The 24,505-nt window shown below is 37.7% G+C and overlaps 1 protein-coding gene across 2 annotated transcripts in view; it reads left to right on the forward strand.

The window, feature by feature from the left end:
- Positions 1-24,505, forward strand: part of RNGTT (RNA guanylyltransferase and 5'-phosphatase) — a gene marked incomplete at both ends in the record, with an annotated part of 187,671 nt that overhangs the window by 113,878 nt on the left and 49,288 nt on the right. For both annotated transcript variants that reach the window (XM_079532490.1, XM_079532491.1), the window contains one exon: positions 14,117-14,217. In XM_079532490.1, the coding sequence (XP_079388616.1) occupies positions 14,117-14,217 (101 nt within the window). The remainder of the gene's footprint in view (positions 1-14,116; positions 14,218-24,505) is intronic.

The following is a 24,505-nucleotide window of genomic DNA, read 5'->3' on the forward strand; positions in this document are numbered from 1 at the left end:
GTACAACATATAAACGTTTCTTGAACACATCCAGGGATGGTGACTTCACCTCCTCCCTGGGCAACCCGTTCCAGCACCAGACTACTCTTTTGAGGAAGAAATTTTTCATAATTTCCGACCTGCATCTCCCCTGGCTCAGCTTGAGGCCATTCCCTCTAGTCCCATCAGTGGTTACATGGGAGAAGAGGCTGATCCCCACCTTGTCACAACCTTTCAGTTATCTAGAAGGAAGAAATATTAAAAATGTAAGGCTGAGTGAAAAATTATGTAGATTTTATTTTATTTTTTTTTTTGTTACATTAATTTCAGTGTAAGTCTATTAGTGATTTGTACAGCTTAGTTTGAAAAAAACAAAATCAGGAGAAGTAAATGTAGTAGTATGCTGTAGTCACATTGGCACACTGGTAACAGATTACACCGTGGCTACAACTTGATGTCACCTCGGTTCAAGTGATGCAAAGTGAAATCAGCAGAATGAGGTAAAGAAAGCAGCAGAAAACAAAGTGAAGCATCGGTTGTTTGCATTATTGCCTTAATTTTTCCAGGAGACTTGTACAGCCCGTACTTAAAGAGTCAGTGAGTTGTAGGTGGTGAAGGTTAAGAAGATTATATAAAAAATAATTAGTAGCAATCTAAAAACTACCTTGAGCAGCAGATATGGAAAATGATGATTTCCTTTGACCGAGAGAAGTATATTGTCAGTGCATTTCTGTTATCACAATGGCAGGAGAATGTAACTTTCTACAGTTACTTTAATTTCCCTGTGTTCAAAATACTGAATTTAGGATTGATGGCAGACACCATTTGGTCCACTGTGGGTCACAAATATTAGCCAACGATTTGAAGCTGCTTATTTGTTCTGTTTTGCTTCAGGCAAAATGTTGATGTTTCTAGTTTGAGTTCATAATATTAAGTGGAAGGATGACTACAAATGGGAGTGTATGAGAATAGGTTTCTGCTGTTTGCAGTGTTGTGCTGGAAAAAAAAAGCCACGAGCAGTGAGTAATTTTGTAGCTGCTGTATTCTGATGACTGTAAACATGTATTTTTGGCTGTTAACTGAACTTAATTTATCAAATATTAAAAGGATTAATATGTAAATGAAGTTAGTTATGAAGAAAATTTGATCACATTTTTCTCTTTGCTAAATGGAATATTAAGAAAAGCCATTAGTATAGTTATGAAACAAGATGTTTAATGGAGCTTGAGGTAAATTAAAGTGCAAGAGTAGGGGACATCTAGCGCAATAATGACCAAAATGTCCAATATAAATATTGCATTAACTTGATATTGAGAGTCACCTCTGGAAAAAGTAATTCAAAAATAACTGCTAAAATATTAACGGTATAATTTCTGCATACAGGTTAACTTTCTAAACCTTATTTGCATTCAAGTGCTAAAATCCTTAGTGTGAAACATAATCTAACACTATTTCAATGAATTTAAATGCATAGTAGCATCGTATTTTCCTTTTCAGTACGCTCTGACAGTCAGGCTTAATATTTTAGGAGTCATTTTGATTATAGCGTTTTTCTTTCTACTTCATATAGTTTCAGTTCACATTTTCACGGGAGACAAAAAATTTTTCACAATAGAACTTGCTACTTCTGACTAACCAGTGTTCATGAATTAAGACGCATCATTCCTTGTTAGCATTTCAACTTTCTAATGGAAAAATTTCAGGAATACACCTAATCTAGTGTGTTATTTTATTTTATGTTATTTTCTTATTTATCTTATTTTTTAAAGTGGAGGAGTGGAAGAGTATACACAGATCTTCTTGAGTGCATGGAGTTAAAGCAGTGTTATGACTTCATTGTCAAGTAATGAGTCATTTAAAACTTTGTTATCATCGGTTGGCTCTGTCATCCTTTTGGCTTAGTTGTGGATGTTAAATGATTTGAACTTAGCCAAGGAAGCTGTTTTTTCATCTTTTTTATGAGCTTCAAAAGTTATGGTCTACAAATTTGCTTTCTATTATGTCACAACAGTTATTGTAAAATGTTTGGAATTCATTAAGAACCTTATATTAAAGCTGATCAAATATTCATGAAGCATCAGCATGTCTCTGTATTCTGTTCAATTTACTGAACCAGGTAAAAAGCTGAAGTTTAGAGAGGATGTGTGTTGACTTTTAGGGTGGCTCAAATCAGTAATTTAAAACACTGAGCATTAAAAGAAGCATTTTTAATTTTCTGTGATTTGTAGCTAAGAGGGTTTTGGTTTTTGGGTTGATATTTTCTTTTGCTGTTCTTGTTTTTGAAAGAGCAATTTACTTTTGTTATCATCTTCAGATAGAGCCTCACGGCCATCTGTCTGTGCTTAGACGCAAGTTGTGGTGGGTGATGGGTTTGATGCAGGGTTATTGAAGTGTTTGCATGAAGCTGGAAAGGGTTTGGGTCGTTTTTCATAGTGGTATAAATTTTGTATCCATTTTGTGTGTCCCTGTATTTTCCTTTCAATGTTTAAATTTTTCTATGTTGTCTTGACCATGAAAATGCCTTTCACAAAGTGACAGATGTTCAGAAAGTACCGGTGTTTACCCAACAGTTTTTGCCCCACCTGATCACTCTTAAGAGTACTCAGAAATGTCATCTTAGAGTCTTTCCTTTATAACTACAGGGACAAGTGAGTCATATTTATAGAGAGAGAAAAAGCACTCAAAAAAACCTCTCCAAAACAACAACAACGGGAAGCCTGCCTGCTCTAAAATTTCAAGAGATAGACAGATATGATGTCAAGCGTCTCCACGAAAGACCTTATTCTTTGTCTTCCAGACTGTCAACAAGCAAGGTAGCTGTGCCTGTTGTATGAGGGATAACCCTTGCAGGTGATTCACTGATCACCAGTTGATCACCACCAAATACCATGAACGCTATAACATACAATGTAGTTTGCCTTCACCTTCAAGGATATGAGTTAGGAATGAGTTTCGTATTCTGGAAGCAGTGTCCTTGTAAAGTCTGTTTGCTTTAGACATTATTAAGAGAAGCAGGACTTTCTCCACCACATGGTGATCAGCCTGCTATTTATATTTCTTTCATCCAGTTCTGAACGTCCTGCACAGTATGAAGTGGGAAAAAGCATTGACACATTTACCTGTCAGTAACCAAGACACTTCTGGTGCCCTTTTGTCTATCTTTTTACCAGATGGAATAGGATATATGGGGAAGAGTGGAGCATCACAGTGATAGACTATGAGGAATATGAAGATGTAAGTTATTTGTGTGGGCGCCTTGAAAAACAGAAGGAGTTGGAACTGCAATAGGAGCCTAGAAGGGACAGAATACAAATACTTTTGGAGGCTGAGTCACAGATTAGCTGCCAGTGGAATAACTTCTTTCCTCATGTAGATTTTAGTGTATTTCTTTGAGGGTTTTTTTTTTTTTCTTCTGTTTTAGTGGAAGGTTGACAAAAAAGATGTGTTAAAATGAATGATGTGGACGTATTTTGGATTTATTTTTAAACTTCTGTATATGTATATGGTTTTGTGCATGTTTGTGTATGTGCACTTTTTTTTGTGTGTATGTGTGTAGCCATGTTGTAATTTCTAACTTCTTCAGTAATCTTGTCCAGATTCCCAAAAGGTCAGTAATATAGGCTAACCTGGGTCATTTAATCTTGTGACAGTGCTTCAATACAGCTAGCTGTGGTCTGTATCTAAGAGCAACTGTACTAACTACACAGCTGAGGTTATCACTCTGACAACTTGTATTTTAATGCAGTGCAAATGAATACAAAATACTTAAATGTCTTCATTGTTGTGTCGGTTTTTTTTTGTTGTTGTTGTTTTTTTAAATATTTCTATATTCTTAAGCAGTGAAAATAACATTGGAACATAGTAGGTTCAGTTCTGTTGCCTACTCTTCAAAGGCTGACAAAATTATGCAATGAAAATGCATGCATACATTAACCAAATTGAAAATTACCTATGCAGTGACAGTCAGGCTTAATCATTTTGTCTTCACAAAGGGAAGTAATTACATGGAGAGCTTGTCTTCAGCCTAAGCTAAGGCATTACAGGATTCAGAGGCACTTGCTGTAGAAATAAGCACATGTTTTTAACCTCAACTGTAATAAATGATCATGGTGATCTCCCTAAGTACATGTTGTTTCTTCATTGCTTAGTACGTGTCAGGAAGATGTGATGTAATTTAAATAGGAATTATAAGCATGATTTTCAAATTCCTCTGTCCTATATGCGACAGAGAAGACTCAATGATCCCACTGATACTTTTGTCTTAAAAGTCTACGAATATGCAATTGAATTAATGGCTGTCTTTCATCTTGTGGTTTCTTGATTCGTTGAAGTGACTTATTCACACATTCTGCCAATATTAGCAACTTCTCTTTCTTCAGCTCATCTCTCGATCAGATCTGGCCTGAAACAATTGATTACAATTGATCCCTTTGGTTCTTTAAAATGATGCGGGGTCTTCAGTGCAAGAAAATAAATACGCATTTTTTGTGATTGTTCAGTCTTTATATTTACACAGCTATATGCAAACTATTGGATTGGGTAGGGCAGTGGCTACCATGTGAATATTAAAAAGTGTGAGAATAAAGTAGAGCTCTTCAGAAAAAACATTTTTGAGTGAGTCTGAGGAGCAGATTTGTTGGTGATATTGGTTTGCAATAGTTAACTTTTTCCATTCAAGTGAAAGCCTTCACATCATGTCGAATACCAAATTGTTTGCAAACTGTTTAGTTAAAACATAGAAAAATATTGGTGACAGAAATTGATAGATTTCACAACAAATGCCTTACTGTTTATGAACTTGGGAGTATTCTAGTATATTTTTAAAATACATTTAGTGTCTTTATCCTGGTAAGAATGACTAAATATCGGAATAACATTTTTTTAATCATGGAAGTTTCTTCTTGGTGTTAAAATATGAACTAGCTTTTTTGAAATTTTAATTATCAGGTACATAAAGATTTATATTTCATATTTGAGAGCCATTAATTATAATGTATTTTCAGTGTGGTTAAGCTGATGTCATGTGCAGCGTGGCAAATGACATTTGATGGTTTAAAAGAACTTAAATAGATGCCTTGGTTAACCCCACTCCCTTCTATCCTGTTGTCCCTTCACAATGGTACCCTTACTTCTCGGAGGCAGGCATGGATTTTGAAAAAATCTTCCGTGATCCTGCTGTACCCTCTGGATTTCTTGCAGGGCTGGTTCTGAATGGTATACAGTAGGGAAGTGCAGATGACAAGTGTCAGCACTGTGCTGTTTGGGAAAATGAAAAGAGCTGGGTTATTTACTTGCTTCCTGTCATTTGGAGGTGGAAAGCTGAAAAAGCCTATGCTAGATGCTCCTGCTGCACTTAAGGAGAATGGCATTTAATAAGGATTTGAGAGATGGAGTTGACTTCTTAGACTGCTAGATAGTGAGGTACTCTTGTGAAAGAAATCTTTTCTGGATAAGACAAGAACAGAATCAGAATCACACAGAATCTCCAAGGTTGGAAAAGACCTACAAGATCACCCAGTCCAGCCATCTACTTATCACCAATAGTTCTCACTAAACCATATCCCTCAACACAACGTCCAAACGTTCCTTGCACACCTCCAGGGTCGGGGACTCCACCACCTCCCTGGGCAGCCCATTCCAGTGCCTGACCACTCTTTCAGAAAAGTAGTATTTCCTGACATCCAGCCTAAATCTTCCCTGGAGCAGCTGGAAGCCATTCCCTCTAGTTCTACCACCAGTTACATGAGAGAAGAGGCCGACCCCCAGCTCCCTACAACCTCCCTTGAGGTAGTTATGGAGAGCAATGAGGTCTCCCCTGAGCCTCCTCTTCTCCAGGCTGAACATTCCCAGCTCCTTCAGCCTCTCCTCATAAGCCCTGTGCTCCAGACCCCCCACCAGCTTTGTCGCCCTCCTTTGAACACGTTCCAGGGCCTCAATGTCTTTCTTGTAGTGAGGGTCCCAAAACTGGACACAGTACTCGAGGTGCGGCCTCACCAGAGCTGAGTACAGGGGAACAGTGCCTTCCCTGTTCCTGCTGGCAGCACTGTTTCTGATGCAAGCCAGGATGCCATTGGCCTTCTTGGCCACCTGGGCACACTGCTGGCTCATGTTCAGCTGATCATCAATCAATACCCCCAGGTCCATTTCCTCTATGCAGTCCTCCAGCCACTCTACTCCAAGCCTAAAGCGTTGCCTGGGGTTGTTGTGGCCAAAGTGCAGGACCCGGCATTTGGCCTTGTTGAACCTCATGCCATTGGCTTCAGCCCAGCCATCCAGCCTGTCCAGATTCCCTCTAGGGCCTCGCTACCCCCCGGCAGACCGACACTTCCAGCCAACTTGGTGTCATCTGCAAACTTACTGAGGGTGCACTCAATGCCCTCATCCAGGTCATCAGTAAAGATACTGAAGAGGACAGGCCCCAGCACAGACCCCTGGGGAACACTACTTTTGACCGGTCGCCAGTTGGATTTAGCTCCATTCACCACCACTCTCTGGGCCAGGCTTTCCAGCCAGTTCCTCATCCAGCCAAGAGTGTACCTGTCCAACCTTTCACTTGGTCATGCCACCACCTCTTCCTTTTTTGTCGCTAGGAGAACTGATCCTTTTTTTTTTTTTTTGTCTAGACTTCTGGCTGAAGTTATTCTGTCTCTGAGGTGTATGTCTTCGTGGTGAGTCACCAACACCTCACAGCCCCAGACTGCCTGCCCATAATGCAGTCCCAGAGATTAACTCCACTCTTCCTTCTCCGGAATACTGAGCAGGAAAGTCTATACTATGTGGTAGCTGAAAGCAGCTGCCTCAAGAGAAACTTCATCCATGCTCTGGGCAGTTAACATCTCCATTCCCCGGGCTTTCATCTTTCTGCTGAACCATCCGTTGAATACAAACGCCGGGACAATGCACAGCTTTAGGCAAAACCTAAAATTGAGTGGGAAGAATATCTGCAGCTAATGAGAAATGTGTCAGCAAAAGTAATTTGGATAACTGAACTGTATTCTCTGAGGGTCAGCCTTTCTCATAACTTGCAGGGAGGGGAAAAAAAGAGTTACCTCCTCCATGTACACATATGGAGGAAGGACAAATAGGACTAATTTTTCTTGGGACAGGGAAGGGGCTTGGGGTTCAACGTGACAAAGAAGCCACCAGTTTGTGTTTATGTGCATCACTGGATACTAACAAAAACTTATTCCTTATAACCTGTGTTGACCTACCCGAAAATATGAGATTTGGAAGCTTTTTGATTCTGCCGGTTATCCTGATGCCAGATAAGCTTTTCTCTCATAGCGTAGACTGACAAGTCCTAACTGGCCAAGTTCAGTTTGTAGGAGATGGAGGGGGGTGACATTAGAAGGGGAGGTTGTGAAATGGTGAAAAGAAAGGGACTGGTGTTCTTCTGGGAGAAACCTAGATTTTGCAGAGATCTTAATTGTAAAAATAGTAAGAAAAATATTATGAAGGTGGAAGTAAAGTTGGGTGAATGCTAAGAGAGTAGCAGAGTTGCAAAAAACTTGAGGAATTGTGGTTGGTAGCCAGCTGGAGGGCTCAGTCACTGTGACTTTGAAAGGACTGCAGGACGCCTTCTGGTCCAATCCTGTAAAGCTATTTTAGTTAGTTTCTGATTTATCAATCTATATTTTTGGATGTGGAATTCTAATTTTTGTGGTTAGACTAGATGGAAAAGATAGACTGAACTGAGAGCTTTGTATCTGAAATGATACGTGACCTGATAAGTTTTAAAACTAGTCGTGTACATGCGTATTTGGGGGGTGTTGTGGAGGATATCTTGCTATGAATGCTATATTTAAAATGCTAGGGAGTAGTTCGATCTCAGACAGATTGCTTCACATTTTGTTTTGGAAATGGGATACAGAAAAACTTAAGGCAGTACAGGTCTGCAGTATGCAATGATTCATCTAAGGTGAAGTTTTCACATACTTAACAAGCAGAATTCTTGTTTGGCTCTGGCTCATATTTGAAGAAGTTGATTTAGCATTTAACATTCAAATTCAGGAACTTACTACTGCTATATTATGTGTATGAACTCAGCCACTGCAAAAATAAATTCTGGGAAGGGCATTCATTTTGGCCTTTGGATGAATTCTCATTTTAAGCTGGATTTTTGTGAATTTCTGCTTCTCTTGATCTGGTAGTAGAAGTCTGGAGACTGTATAAGCTGTTCTTGAAATCTGATTGCTCATCTGTGTAAATGTTACAGAAAAATACTTGTAAATTACTTGTTATTACCTTTATCAGGTATTCAACATTAGCAATTCTACTAAGGAGTAAGAAACATTATTTGTCAGTTGTTGATACCAAGTGTAATGGTCAAAAGATACTCTTTTTCCAGGAAAGGTCTCTTTGGCTAATTCGAACAATGGCAGAGATTGGTCTTGGATATATTTGAATAATAGAACAAAAAGTTTAGCTGAGTCTTGTTTTATGTTGTGCTGATTCAAGAGGGAAAGGCAAGAAATGTAGCTCTATCTTAAATAACAAATCCCCCTCGATTCTCCTTTAGGCATGGCAGCCAATTAATTTTTTAATTAAACTTGAGTTGAAATTGTGGATATGGAAGTGCAATTACAGGTGTGCAGATATATCCTGTCAAAACATTGTTTTTCATTAGTGATCATGGAAAAATTTATCTTGTCTATTCTGAAGGAGGTTTTGTATTTGAGTTTCAGGGTTCGTGTAGGCCCAATTCTCAAAACTATTCTGGTCCCTCTAATTTCATCCCTTGCTTCTTCTGTGTCAACTGACCACTCAAACTAGTGCAGGCGCATCCATCCTGGGACCCAGCATAGCCTGCAGTTTGGCCTACCTCCTGGCGACAGCTCTTCCTTGCCCAGTGACCATGTGCACACCCATTGCACACAACAACCAAAAATTGGTGTGTGATCAGCACTGTCTGGGTCATGGGGAGGATGCAGTGCAGTGCTAACTCAAGTTATGGCAAATGTATGCCTTTCAATGCTCACAGACCTGTGAATAGTGAAAAATGTGCAGCTGTACTTTCTGTTTTGATACAGGAATTTGAGAAGAAGCTTCAAGATGCGCAAAAATCATCAGTTTATGTTTGCAACTCCATTTTCAGTTGACATAAATGTATTACTTGCAGATTTTCGAATGTAATGTATAGAGTTGCAATCAGATATTCAGCTCAAAATTTTGATCACGTCTCTTTCCTTGACTTCTATAAGACCTCTCTTGACAGAGAAAAATGTCCCTCACTTCACAGTCAAGCCTTGATCATGTCATCACTTTTGGCACTACGCACATTTGTGAATAACTGTTGTCAAGGATGAAGTACAGGAAGAGTAAAACTTCATAAAAAATCTCTGGTGAGCACCTTAAGAACTCACAGAATTACAGCCACTGCCATTGAACCAGACTGATGCATTAATTTCACAAAAACAAGATCAAATATCCTACTAGTACTTATTTTACAAGGGCTGCTCCAAAAGTAGTGCCTGCTATTTTATTGTATTGGCTTACAACATCAGAGGCAGATGTTGGTGGTATGGCAGTAGAGACTGAACTTTTCCACCAAGATCCTGTTACATTTTGTTGCCTTCCAACAGATAGCAACAGAAGAGCAATCTGACCAAGTGGTGTCTGACATGGAAGTGTGTATGAAGCAAAGGTGTGTCATTTAATTCCTCTATTCAAAAAAGAAAAATTGCACCCATTGTCATTTATTGACACTTGCCAAACATTTCTGGAGAGCAAACAGTGAATGTGTGAACACCATAGTGCCCATCAGCAGTGGTGACAGCAGCAGTGAATCACCTGTGCTGATGCAGGTTTTGATGAACATGGTATGCAGGCCCTTGTTCGTCTCTGGTGATAATGCATAGCTATGCTGACAACTATGTTGAGTGCTTTGTTTCTGGAAATTTGCTCTATCAAGCAAAGTTACTGTGCTCATTACATCTGTTGTAGTTTCCATGGAAATAAATAGGAGGTATTGCTTTAAAAGCAGTCATGTATATGTGGCCCAAGGCGATTCCTCTTCATTCAGTGTGATCAAGGTGAGGCAAAAGGTTGGACACTCATGGCTTAGCGTCATAGAATCACAGAATTGCTCAGGTTGGAAAAGACATTAAAGGTCATCAAGTCCAGCCACAACCTAACCAAACTACCCTAACTCTAACGAGCCTCTGTTAAATCATGTTTAACAGAGCACCACATCCAGACAGTTTTTAAACGCATCCGGGGATGTGTTGTAAGCCACCTCCCTAGAGAGCCCATTGCAGTGCTTAACAACCCTTTCTGTAAAGAAGTTTTTCTGATATCCAACCTAAACTTACCCTGGTACAACTTGAAGCCGTTTCCCTGTATTCTGTCACCAGTGAGAAGAGACCGGCTCCGCTCTCACTGCAATCTGAAGAGGGCAATAAGGTCTCCCCTCAGCCTCTTCTTCCCTGGATTAAACAGCCCCAGTTCCTTCAGTCTCTCCTTATAGGGCATATTCTCCAAGCCCTTCACAAGCCTTGTTGCCCTTCTTTGGACCTGCCCTGGCACCTCAGTGTCCTTTCTGTACTGAGGTGCCCAAAATTGAACACAGTACTCGAGGTGGGGCCTCACCAGTGCTGAGTACAGGGGCAGGATGACTTCCCTAGTCCTGCACACCACACCATTCCTGATACAAGCCAGGATGCCATTGGCCTTGGCCACCTGGGCACACTGCTGGCTCATAGCAAATCAGCAAACTTGCTGAGGGTGCGCTTGATCTCACTGTCATTGATAAAGATGTTAAAGAGCACTAACCCCTAGAGGACACCACCATGCATAGCTGGCCTCTACCCGATCAAAGATTCTCTGACCACAGTTTTCAAATGTTACTTCAGGATTTCAGTTGCCAGGAGTCTGAGAGGACAGTTTATGTTCTTTTGTATTAAGGAGAATTCATATTCTAAGTAAGTCAAACTTTTTCAAGATTTACATTCCGGGCAGAAACAAATCCTCCTGTTTATGACTAAAAGAAAATGTTTAGTAATCTTGAATGCAAGGCAGTTCAAATTGATCTTTTGGATGAAATATGGGAAGTTTTTCAATTGAGCCTGGTAGTCCTGAAGACTGTTAGCTTCTCTTAAAAGCAGTGATATGTAAAGAGATGGTTTGGACTGATACATTAAATCAGCTGGGATTGTTTTCTAGAGTCAATTAGACTGGATCTAGTCTTAACAGCTCATAAGGTCTCAAAAATATGACCTGTAGCTTAAATAGAAATTGATTACTTGAGTATATATTAATAAATCCATCCCGGCAAATGCTTCAGTAATCTTGCCCTGGAAGATTATTGCAAGTCGATAACCTAGAAGCTATGCCACTCAGAGGCTTAATAAAAGGTTTTAGTGTTTAGATGTGATTGACAGATGACACTTTTATGGAGTGATTGAAGACCTCAGTCGTGTTTAAAAAGTCAGATGAACAACCACCGAGAGAAATCTTCTGCACCACAAAACCAACACCTGTTCCAACAACTTCAGCCGCTCAGCTGTACTCTGTGTTCCTTGGTGCTTGCTCTAAAATTTGCTTCATAAATTAATTTTTTGCCCTGTGGAGAAATTTCTCATAAATGGAAATGTTCCTCACAGTTTTTATTCAAACTAAGTAATGAATACCTAGTAGTCTTTTGCCAAATTAGAAGACAAGTAAGAACAACAGTAATTTCTTTGCAAGCTTTGTATGCAGTATTATTATTCCCAGAACGTACCTTAAAATTCAATTCCCTATTCTTGTAATATCAGGTATGAGAAAATTGCAGAAAAAATTGACTGACAAAGAGATTTCAGTGCCATTCACCTCCATCGTAATTTTCATTTTCGGTGCATGCAACCAGTTGAATATATTCTAAAATAGTCGTCTTTTCCCTAAAATGGAATGTAAGCTATTTAAAATATATTTGAATATACAATCTGTGTATAAAAATGATCATCTGAAATGATTAAGTGGTTTCTTGAGATTATTATTATTTTTTGTTGCCTTATCCATTTAATATCAATAAGTACATATGGCGTGAAAATCTTTTAAAAAAATCTTTAAAAAAATTAAATCTTCATGCCTGCATTGTGTAAGACTTTTAATTTGCAAATTTAAATGAAAAAAAATTAAAGAGCTAAATACATTTCATTACTGGCGTATGGAGAACAGGCAGAGAAATGAGGGAGAGCTGATTGAGGCCAGCAGGATGAAGAAAACTAAAAGGTTACTGAAATATTTTTTTTTTTTTTTTTTAGGTTCTTAAAGTATACCTTTTTAAAATCCATATTTTTGGTAAATGTGTGCAGTCAACCAACTCTTCTCAAATAGCTACTGCTGTTACAGGCTAGAAATGATATAAAGGGGAATAAAGTGGGAAGAGAAGTTTAAAAACAGATATAACTTTAATATAGCACTCTATCTTACTGTTTTTCTGATTCAAGTGAAACAAGGATGTTTGATTTGGTTTGGCAAGAGTTCTAGACGTGAGGGATGACTGGGGAAAGTTGCTTTCCTGTAGACAATTTTCAAATAGAAGATGGCTGGAAGGAATAAAAGAAAAGACATTGAAGGAGAACAGGCATAGATAAAAGGTGTTAGAAACCTCTTCTGCGTGTTTTCCTAATGTCCAAGATAAATGATTTAAATTCTATTCAGATTTTGAGGGGGTGGTTTTGGAGATATTCACTTCAGAGCTACAAAAGATTAGAATAGTAAGTTGGGTAGGCAACTCCAGTACCAGCATCTGAAAGCTGTCTCTGGTATCCTGAATAGCAACGCAAACAGAAAGCCTGAAGCCATCAGTCTCGGATAGTCTGGGGCTGTGGTCAAGAAATTGGTAAATGGAGTTTAGACAGCCATGTTCAGTTTTCAAAAAGAGCTTTCAGTCGGTTATTTTTGTCATGTTTCTGCTATGCATGACTAACACTGTTTGGAGCTGATTTTGGTTTCAGCTTGGGGAAGTAAAGCTTGCCTTGCTATTGTCTGGCAAACATCACACAGCCATTTTATGAAGAAGTAATGAGAAAGATACAATGCATTTATTTTGGAAAAGATAAGTGTCCATTCTTTTATCATAGAAAAAAAAAAAGAAAATTCTTCGTATGCTTTTTGTCACTTTTAGTCTAGAGCTGTTACATTTATCATCAGTAAATTGAATATTTTGTAAATATTTAACAAGATCTGGGTGTAGTGAATGAATGGTTGTCACTGTGATACCTACCAAAAGACACCTGTCATTCTTGGTTTTGTAGGTTTGTTTTTATGAGGTAAAATTAAATGATCTTTCTCATTGAGAATTGCAAAGAATCTAAAACTAAAATTTCTCATCTTGTACATATCCAATTTTTTTCTTTTTCCCTGTCCATGCTAATTCTGATTTACTCCAGTGCCATGAGTGATATCCAAGTAAGGAAAAGTTTAGCTGCCTTGACTGTCACTATTAGTTGAGGATGAACAGCATGGCAGCTTAATTAACCAAAGTAGATGATAAAAGAGACCATGCTAAAGCAAAGGTCTTAATTTAAGAGAAAATTGCTCTTTTATGATAAATATGGCAACTTCTGGTTCAGCTCTCTTAAGCAACAGATGCTCCCTTAATTTATGTTTCAGCATGTCACGATGCTTTTTCAATCTCTACATAACTTAAATTCTTCTGATACCAAAGTACGTGTTTCTGATGGGCCTTTCTGAGAGCTGTCAGTATGATGACTGCTGACTTTTTCACATTGCATCAGCCAACAGTATGGGTAACAAAAGCACTGTTCATAAAATTGTTCAAAATGCTGAGGTTATCTTAAATGTGTATTTTATGCATGTCCAATCAGTGTTATCATTTATTAAAACTGCGCTGTCTTATTTTCTTTTTTGAAATGTTCCATTAGTCAGAGAGAGACAATGAAATATGCTAATTTTTATTTCCATTCTGAGTTTTGTATTATATGCAGCGGCTTGGCTGCTAAACAGTTTTAAAAGGGAGCAGCAAATAAAGTAGTGAAGCACAACTACCTCTGTGGTAATGAAATTCATTGCTTCAATCACTAAGTGTTGTAATTCATTAGAGACATCTAATATAGTCTGAAATGCTGAGTTTTTCTTTTAAAACCAGTGAAAACCAATAAGCATAATTAAACCACTTTTTAATTTGCTTCAGAAATACAAGCCTGGTCGATGTGACGATATTCTGAAATGGAAGCCACCCAGCCTGAACTCTGTTGATTTTCGTCTGAAGATAACGAGGATTGGTGGAGAAGGGTATGTAATCTCTCCCCTTTTTAAATGGATAACGCACAAGTGAATGTCCCTTAGCAGTTTAATCTCCCCTCTGATATTTCTTGACATTTTCTGGGGCTCAGCCTCTGTGTATGCTGTAGAATTTGTTCTGAAAGTGTTAGAAGCTGTTGTAATCAATGCAGTACTGAAAACAACAGCAGATGCTTATAATGTAAAACTACTTGTTCTTATATTGTTTCATAAAATTAAAAACACGAAAAACAGTAGCTAAACTCGTCTTTGGTTTTGGCATTGCCCTTTGTGGATGTAGAAAACAGACAGGCTATGCTAGCTAAAATTCTTATATAAAGTAACTATTTTCTATTGTTTTTAAGCAAAATGGTGCCGACATCAGCTTTCTTCCATTTTAGAATTCTGCATAGTCAAGAAATGACACTTGTTTTTTAAGGAAAAGCCTGAACTTCACATTTTTGATAAGTTTTCTTTGGTATTGTCTATAAACCCATCAGTTTTTTTTGAAAATGGTAAGCTCCAGAAGCAAGAGACACGTAAATCTTTACAGCAATTCTAAATACTTTTTGCTTAATTCAGTCACTGCACATATTAAACAGGGAGGGAAGGGTGAAGATTGAGTCACTGCATTAAAGCTTGCCTTGGAAATAAATTTTGTTTAGGGCTGAGATCATCAATTTTTTTTGTTTTAAAGTTGCTTGTTTTAACATCTGGGTCTCACTACAACTGACAGTTTGAGTACTGATGTTAAGCTTTTATTTTTTTTGTGCGTGTCCTATGTAACCCAGTAGGGTTAAACAGTTAATACACAGACTGCTCACTTAGTCCAGAATGCTAGTAATGGTTCATCTAACTTTAGCTTATTGTATTAGTGAACATATTTGATGAATGTATGATAATCTTGAGGATATCAAGTTTACTCAACCAAATACACTTGGCTACTGATTTCTGAGTGTTTCACAAAGTCAGAAACATCTGTTCATATTTTTGTGGTTGAAAGTGGTATATTAAGTCCTCAGAAGCAACACAGCTGCTTTAGAAAGCATACAGGAATATTTTATGTTTGATTTCAGATTCAGACGTATGTTTCACATTTGTTTGGCTGTTATTTAAACACCGAAAAGTATAACAGGAAATTCTTCTACTGAAAAAATTACCTGGTGTCTGCCAGGAATGCTACTTTTATTATAGTATTCTTTTGATTTCAGCTGAAGCTTACAAATTCATAGTAGGAGCCTGTAACTCAGAAGCAAAATAAAACTATTATTTGCTTGATTAGTTAACACCAATGTCAAGTAGAAAAATCTCAGTGGTATTGCATTACGTTCAAAGAAAAAGATGATAATTTCATCAGAAAATGAATGTAATAAAAATTAGCCAGCAAAACTGTTGCTAAAAAGCAGTAAATTATTGAAGAAGGAGTATTCCATTGTTAAATTGGAAACATTTCCTATACATTTTCCATACTTCAGCTCTGTGAAAATGTGTATATTGCTTATCAGGATGGATATAAGCACCTAGATTAGCCTCTGAATGCTGCAGTACTTAAGTAAGCTTGTGTTTATGTTCCTCTCACATGCTTAAGAAAAAAAAAATCCTAGAAACTTGGCATTAGAGAAATAAAGTATAATTATTCCAAACCCAATGAAGTGTAATTATTCCAAATATATTTTACTCTAGCTCATATGAGAGTTGACTGCTGTTTGTAGCACAAGTCCAGGTACATTCAACTGACAAAAGGAAAATTTAATGAAGTACTGGGTGAAAAATAACATTTTGCCATTACTGGAAGAGAGATATTCATGTTAAGTAATGACCAATGAAACTGCAGCTTCTATTCAGTTAAACAATAAAATATGGTGAATAAAATATTGCAGGTTTAATTGCTTTACCTGTTAATTTGGTTGTCTGATTAACTGCTTGGTAAAATACAAACTTTTTAATGGAAGCATCCAAACTGTACCATGTTCAAAGTTGTTTTAGAAGAATCTTACTTGGTTTTAGACTTTAAAAAGGCAATTCCAGAGTTCTGGTCAGTGCCATATTAAACTCACTTTAAAGAAGGCCTGTTAGGTTTGATTTCTGAAAAAAAAACCCAACAACCTAACAATTCTATTTTGATGAATAGAATGCTTGCTGCTGGCAATTCTAATATGGCAGTGTTAGGCATCCTGCCTCTCCCTAGCCCCACTGAGATTAAAAGCCAGGATTCACACTGGTTTCAGTGCTGTAGGTAGAATAGTTTTCCTTCAACAATCCACAAAGAAATTTGGCACGTTTGGCAGGAGAGTTGTGCAAATGTGTTCAAAGTACTATTATAAAAGCGTGCGTGTGATTTCAATAGTTAAGCAGTAATATTTATGGGAAAGGATTGTATGACTTTGTATTGATCTTTCAGTGACTGCGGAGCTGAACTCAGAGTATTGATCTCAAATACGTGACAGCTTGAAATTGTGAGGATGGGGATTGCCTGTAATTCTCAAGTCCTCTGTTCTGATTTACAGCCTTATCTTTAAACCCTAAAATGCAGGCATCTAAATCTGTGCTACTGTTGTGTGTGGTCTTTTAGGTTGAACTTGTGTTACTAAACTCCAGCCACATTGCCCATGTATTTATAGTTCCATGTTCAATTAAATAGTGAGGGAAAAAAACATATGGGGTCATTATTTATTCAAAAGCATGAGACTAGAGCACAGTCAGCTGTTAGGCCTGTCTTTAGCATGGCATGTGTAATTGAGATCCTGATCAATTGTAAACAATCTTGTGCATTTTTCCTATGAATGAGGGAGTTCTCCAGAGAATTTGCCTGATTTTAGCCAGTGTGATTATTTTTCCATCTACCTAAAATTCCCCCGTGCTTTCAGTTGTGCATTTCCATCCATAGATGTCTGTAATAGTAATGCCAACTGCAAAATAGCTGCCATGTTTCACTCCAGATGTAGTTCCGTTCTGGATGGATGACTCATTTGTTTTTGTATAGGGCTCAGTTATTTCAGTATTGATATTGGGCAGTTTTGCCTTTGAATTAAAAAGAAAGGTCAGGCTTATGGCCTGTGAAGTACTTTTAGAATAAGCTGTACTATTAAGATGAAGATTCCATAACAAAGAATGAAAATAAAGAAAAAATACTATTGCATCCCGATGAAAGACAGGTAATCTCAGTGACCTAATCTTGACACTCCTGTTCAGCACATATTTTTGAAAGAAATTGTGTCTTTGCACCTTGGCGAGTTGCATCTTATCAGCTGAGCCACTGTAATTGTCCCCTGTGTATTCTCACAGGGCAGCCCATCCAAGCATCACTGTGATGGTTTACAATAACTCTTCTTCTGTTGCATTTGCAAGGATTTTAGTTCATGGTTTCGATCTCTTTTGATCATATCAAAATAGTTATTTTTATTGAAAACAAACAACAAAAAAACCCAACAACCTAATAAATTAGCTAAATGAAGGAGTAAGGTATTCTTTTTCTGTGGTGAAACACAACAGTTGAACTGTAAAGCCCTCACATTTCATGCGCTTTAAAGTGGTAGGCCCACTTGCCAGTGCTTCTGTATCACTTCAGATTTACTAAGGTAATTGTCTCTCATCAGCAGTGTGAAGTGAAGCCCTTTCATCATGTAACAGTACCTTGCGTTTTTCTGAGATGATGATGATACTCATGGAAAATAAAATTACGGGGACATAAGCTCACCAACTGTTTACAGATGGTCTCTGAGTTAAATGGCCTTGTCAGAAGGAAATATATATAACTGCTGTGTGCAACGTCTCAGTTATAGACAAGATCGTTTTTTGAAAGGTAGAGACTTTTTTTTCCCCCCAAAATGTCTGACTTTAAAAATATTTCTTAAAAAAGATAAAACCCCCAAGCTGATTCTGAACCTTCTTTAAATGTCACAAATATCATCTGAAAATGTCTACACGGCGCCAGTTTTGTGGTAGTAGCTTATAAGGATGCCTGTGCTCCCTTTTCCAGACTTTTAATTAGCCTGTGCAATTCTTTCAAATTTTATCTGAATCAGATATGCTAAAATCAAGTGAAAAGCCAAGTTTTGTCTTTATTGGTTTTGAGTAAATATCTTACTGGGTCAATGGATTACATGATTTTGTATCACAGAATAATCAAAGTTCTGTCTAGAACCTTGAGGTATGAGAAAGAGTGAGGAATTTTACTCATCTTCCAAGAGAGAAATACTGATAAAGTCTTACTTCTTTTAATGTGTGTGTATATATACATACATAAATACATATATATATGTATTATATATATATAAAATCTGAAAGAGTCATCAACTCTGTTAGTAATCTTTTTTTTTTATTGTAACCAAGAGAAAGTGTACCACATGGGGAATGGGTGTAGGGGGAGGGGTAGGGAACATGTTTTAGGCAAAGGTTTTTTTTGCTTGGAAATTGTTGAGTAATGAAAAATGCAAAATGAAATACAATGTATTTGAGGACAGCAGAGGCCTCAGTGGCTATACTGGCAATTACAGATCAACAACCAAATACAGATATCATAGCTACCGGCAAGTGAATGTCTTCGTTTTGTTAGATGTCATGTTGTCCTTTCTGTTCTGTAAATTAGAGCATCTGGAAAACAAAAAGCTGGTTCAAAATAACCATGCTGTCTTGATTTGCTGTCATATAGATATGTTGTCCGTCACAAGATGACTTACTCACCTTACGAGCCAGTCTTCCTCACAGTTCTGCTTTGAAAAAACAAATCCTAACTGAAAAATGGTGAGAGTTAACTAAACAGCCAGGATATGCTGAGGTGACAGTATGGTTTGTTTGACCCGTGTTTTGTGCTTCCTCCTCTCTTTCTGTTCCTGCTTTTATTTGGTCAATAAATGGCCAGTTAGAGCTGTGAGCTCTTTTCAGTCTTACTGGATTGCAGAACGCTGGTTGCCAAAGAACGCCAACTTGTTCTTACACATGTCATCCATTACAGAAGGGGAGCTTTACAACTAGTACCTTAGTGATGAAAATAATAATCCCATATTGCTCTAGCCTCTGGAGATCCATCTAGATTAGGGCTGCATTTACGTACAGTGGAGTTATGAGGCAGAATGCAGATGATGTCCCACAGCAATTACAGAACAAATAAGGACAAGATGTTGCAAATAGATGCAAAGATGCACAACATTGGGATGACAGCAGGAGGAGTGCAGGTTGGAATATATTAACTACATTTATAGTCATACTGTTGTTAAAGCAAGTGCGTGCTTCGAAGTTGCTTGCTTTTTATGGAATTTAAAAGTTGCAAATGAAAGTAAATGAGTAATTTGCTAAGCTGTTATCTTCAGGCATTCAAGTACAGGTCTTACTAGATCCAGACAATTTTAGGGGTAGGATTGTGCAAGGAGGTTGAAAGAGAATATTATATGTGGAAAGAAGTGTCTGGCTGTATGGGAAGTGGAAGCACAGGTAATACTGTGGTAGAAATATGCATGTGCATTTTTCACCTTTGGCATTGCAATGGAAGATACAAAAGCATGTAGATTTTGCTGTATAGTAAACCCAAAGTATCTAGATATATATTTATGCTGTACCAATCAGATGAGGGTGTTTAAAATATTTTCTCAACGAGGTTTTTAAAGTAGTTTTCAAAGTAAGTATTTGAATCTAACTTCTATTTATACCCTGGTATACTGAACATAATGTCATACCTTCCAAAACTAATACACAGAATGCTCTTGGAATTTCAAATATTGGATTTCAAAAATGAACTCAGCCTCATCTTTTTATATGTTGAAGTGGCAGCCTTGGGCAATCTCCATCTGTCAGATAAATATTCTACTTTAGCTACTAATTTCTTCAGATTTTTAGATCTTTGCCTCATATAATCCAAAGATTACTTATATGCTTGCTAAATGGAATGTAAATGTAGCTCTGTGCGTTTTGTAGACCCTTTTTCTTGTTTTTTTTCTTAATGTAGACTTTGCTGTGGTTTGTGTCAGCTGTCATAATGATTAACCATTCTGTTTGATCCATTTCTATCTGTAAATGAGATCAAGAAAAGCTCCCAAGTTTCATATTCCTCTAAAATTTGCTAATCATGTGTCTTGGATACTCTGTCTTATTTTACCTTTGGATTTGTATTTTATTCTAAAATTTATATTCAGCCTTGTAGCTTATACTTCTTACCACTTGTGTATCAAAAAGAACTAGCCAGAAAAGAACTGATGCCATCCCTCATTAAACAAATCTAAGATGGTAGAAAATGGAGAAATAATCTCAGACTTCAGGTTAGCTGGTTTTGGCTTTTTCAGGAAGCAAATAGGTAATACCCAATGGCAGCTTCCCCTGAAGCACAGAGTGGTGCCTGAGAGCTGGCTTACCTTCAAGGACAGCTTCTTCAAAATGCATAAGAATACACTTCTCCAGCATTGGATAAGACAAGTGGGTATAACAAACAGCTGGAAGGGCAACTGTCCTTATTTACCTGAACTTCTTGTGCAAGGTCGTTGAGATGCTCCTGCACCATATCCTTATCTCTGAATTGGAGAGAGATGGATTTGAAAACTGGACTGTTCAGTGGATAAGAGTTGGTTGGATGGTTCCTGCCAAAGGGTTGTGGTCAATGGATCTATGTCCAGGTGGAGACCAGTCATGAGTGGTGACCCCAGGTGTTCATCTTGGTACAAGTACTCTTTATCAGTGACATAGGCAGTGGGCTCCAGTGTATCCTCAGCAAGTTTGCTGATGACACCAAGCTGAATGGTGCACTTGATCCAGTAGAATGAAAGGGTGCCACCCAGAGGGACCCAGACAGGCTTGTAAAGTTGGTCCCTGTGAACCTAATGAGATTCAAGGAGGCCAAGTGCAAAGTGTTGCCATTGGGTCAGGGCAATCCCAGATATGTGTTAATTCTCACTCTTGCAGAGAAGAACTGGAGATTCTAGTGGATACAGAGCTGGACATGAGCCAGCAGAGTGCTATTGCAGCCTGGAAGGCCAACAGTATATTTGACTGCATCAAGAGGGGTGTCCAGCAGGTGAGGGAGGTTATTATCCCCCTCTGCACTGCCCTTGTGAGGCTGCAGTCTGGACTACTGCATCCAAGCCTGGAGTCTCCATTTCTGGAAAGATGCAGAATTGTTGGAGTTGGTTCAGAGGAGCATTATGAGGTGAGACCTCGTTGCAGCTTTCTAGTACTTAAGGGAGTTTATAAGCAGGAGGGAGACTGACTTTTTACATGATATGGTAGTGACAGGACAGTGGGTAATGGCTTTAAACATAAAGATGGGAGGTTTAAGTTCATATTAGGAGAATAGTGAGACAGTGGCACAGGTTGCCCAGAGGTGCTGTGGATGCCCCAACTCTGGAGGCATTCAAGGCCGGTTTGGATGGTACCCCATGCAGCCTCATCCAGGTGGTTTGCCATATTTTTAAATAATGCATAATTTAAAGACTATATAATTTAAATAAAGGAAGTGTTCATCTTCCTTTTGCTAAAGTTATGAGCAATAGATACACATCTTCAATGTAATGAAGTTCATCTGTGAACTTATTTTTCTTTTGTACCAGTATAATTTAACTTTTTAAGTATGGGAGTCAAAAGACAATATTATTGAACATGCTGCTCAATACAAAGTGTTATGAGCTTCTTTGACTTGTATTTTTGCATGTAGTCACTGTGATCTTCAGGCAAGGAGTATTTGTTAGAGTCTGTGAGCATGTTGCAGATGATAACTTAATCCAGAATGTTTTTCCCTGCGTGAACTGCCCGAGGTATTAATTAATGTTCAATTAGGTTTTGTTTTATTTGTTTCTTTGCTTCAGTTTGTTGTTTAATTGGAGATTTTTATTGTTATTTTTACTTTACAGATTGGTACATTTAAAAACATGTTTGAAAAAGAGCATTAGTGTAAAATTGTTACAGATCTCTAATGTAAGAATACAAATTGTTTTCCATGGTATTTGAACTGAAGAACCTTTTGTTTAAGGAGAGAAAGTTCAGTCAGCTTACTTCCTTGCATGCTGTGTTTTATTTCAAAAAAGAATAAAACAAAGTTTTAGAGAAAAAAAAAGTTATCACAGCAAGAGTTGGTCAAACAAGCTGGACAGCAAAAGATATTGTATGTGTTTTTGTACTCTTCATCAGTCTCACTCTGAACAATTTATCATGTAATTCTCTGATAATACCAAACTCACAAATCATAAAGGAACCAATTTCAGTGCTAAATAATGAATGTATTAAAGATAAAAAATAATACATGATAGTCATAAGAGTACAATGCAGTTTGCTTTGATACCATCAAAAATGTTTTGGAATTGGATTAGAAAATAGAGGTCCAGCTTTTTGTGTCTGACTGCATTCACAAGTATTTTGGAATCTGCAAAGCACGTCAACAAAATAAATGATACAGGTTGTTTGCATTTCTACCACGTCAGTGTTACAGATACTGTATGCATGCAGTGGTAGTGTTCTAGAACACTAGCCGATTATCAGCAGTTCCATTTTCTCTGATAGCCAAGAGAAACTCTTGGTACATCCACTTATCTTAAAGCCTTAGAGACATTAGAAAAGAAGCCTACATCATTATTTTTAGAAGAATGATCCAGTGTTCTCTTGTTTTATAGCTATTCAAGCTGGGATGATTTGATTAAGAAAAAGTAATTGCCTATTATGATTTTTTTTAAATTAATGTTTGAAGGGACATTTGCATTCTGAGGAAGTGCATTGTATTTTTAATATCTGTTACTGTAATGACTTAGGATCTGCCATGGGTTTGGTAATTCACATACCATCTTTTTGGCAAGCACCCAGCTTTTTTTTTCTCTTCTTGAGAAAAGATGCTTATCCTGTACAAACACATTAAAGTCATTGAGACTATAGGTACATGTATCTGTCTGTAGGAGACCAATTTGCATAATCAAGGCACGATGATTCAATGGCAATGCAGAATCCATTTTGTTATTTATATAAGCAGTATGGAAAAGAACAGTGACTGCTGGATATCAAGCTTAGGCGCATTGTGCACTTTGACAGGGAGTAAATACCTAGTGCTTTGCAAAAGCCATTAATAGCTTTCAGTAGATATTTGGTTCCATCTGGCAACATATGTAAGCATGTTCCTACAGGAGGATCCTATAAAGGCCAAAATTCCATATTTTCATAATTTTTTGCTTGCTCGCTTTTTACCGAACAGTCTTTTGACAGCAATTGTGAAGTACAAGCATGGCTTCGTACTGAATTCTATTTTGAAATCTACCTCAGTGTTTTTATCTTAAGCACGTGGAAGGAAGATGTGTTCCTTCATAGGACCCACTTCGTTTTTAGCATCACTGTATATGTGAGAAATAAGCCTTTATTTTCATTTTGAAACCCAGATTTCCAATACTGTATGTTGCTTCGGTTTCACTTGAAAAGAATCATGTTATTTTATTTGTAAATATACGTGCCTCAGTGTGAATTGTGTGTATGTACACACACAACAGGTGACAGCTGCTTCTTTGTATTGTAAATACAACAACAATGAAAACACTTCCCTTGGCTTTTATGAGTCAAAACAAAATTCTCTTTCCCATATGTAACCACGCAGGAGGAAATTCTGTCCTTGTAGCTTTTGTCAATTTTAAAAGTAATCCATTTTATTACATCACACTTGGCTCTTTTCATATATTTCTATACTGGACATTCTGGACTTCTTTTGGATATTTTGCCATTTTATGCACTATAATTTTCAGTGCCATGTTTTCCTCATTTAGGGCCAGATCGCCAACTTGTTCTGCACCTGTACTGTAGCAACCAGTGTTCCATTGCTGGCTTTTGAATGGTAGCAAAGTTGTGTGTTGCTGCACAGGGAAACTGGTGGTGGTGTGTTGCTCTGCTTTGTGTAAGCTGGATAAATTCAATTCTCTAACCATAAAATTTAGATAGGTGGAGATAGAAAAGCTTGTGAAGTAAAGGAGATTGTAAAGACAATCCTAACGTCTAATGCAAGGATTAAAAGTGCACTTATTGATATGCTGGTCATTTTGTCCATTGCTGTCAGACCTCTTGCTGTTGGTGAGATAGGAGAATAAGAAGCTTTGGACATTGTTTTAATGAGGCAGCTATTACATACTTCCCAGAAGGACTGCAGATATTTGTATCAGTTTTTAAAGTGGGGAAAAATGACATCCAAAGTGCAGAGAACTCTCCCAGGGAGCATAGTATGTTAGCGAGGAACGACAAAAAAATTCTCAGTCCTCAGCTGTACCCAGCAGATGGCATTTTTTCCCCTTATAAGTACTAAATATTTTCAGAGCTATGATCTTTGGATATTTTCATACTTAAAGCCTTTTCTTCA

The sequence above is a fragment of the Tetrao urogallus genome (genome assembly GCF_951394365.1).
Source record: "Tetrao urogallus genome assembly, chromosome: 2".
NCBI classification, from domain to species: Eukaryota; Metazoa; Chordata; class Aves; order Galliformes; family Phasianidae; genus Tetrao; species Tetrao urogallus.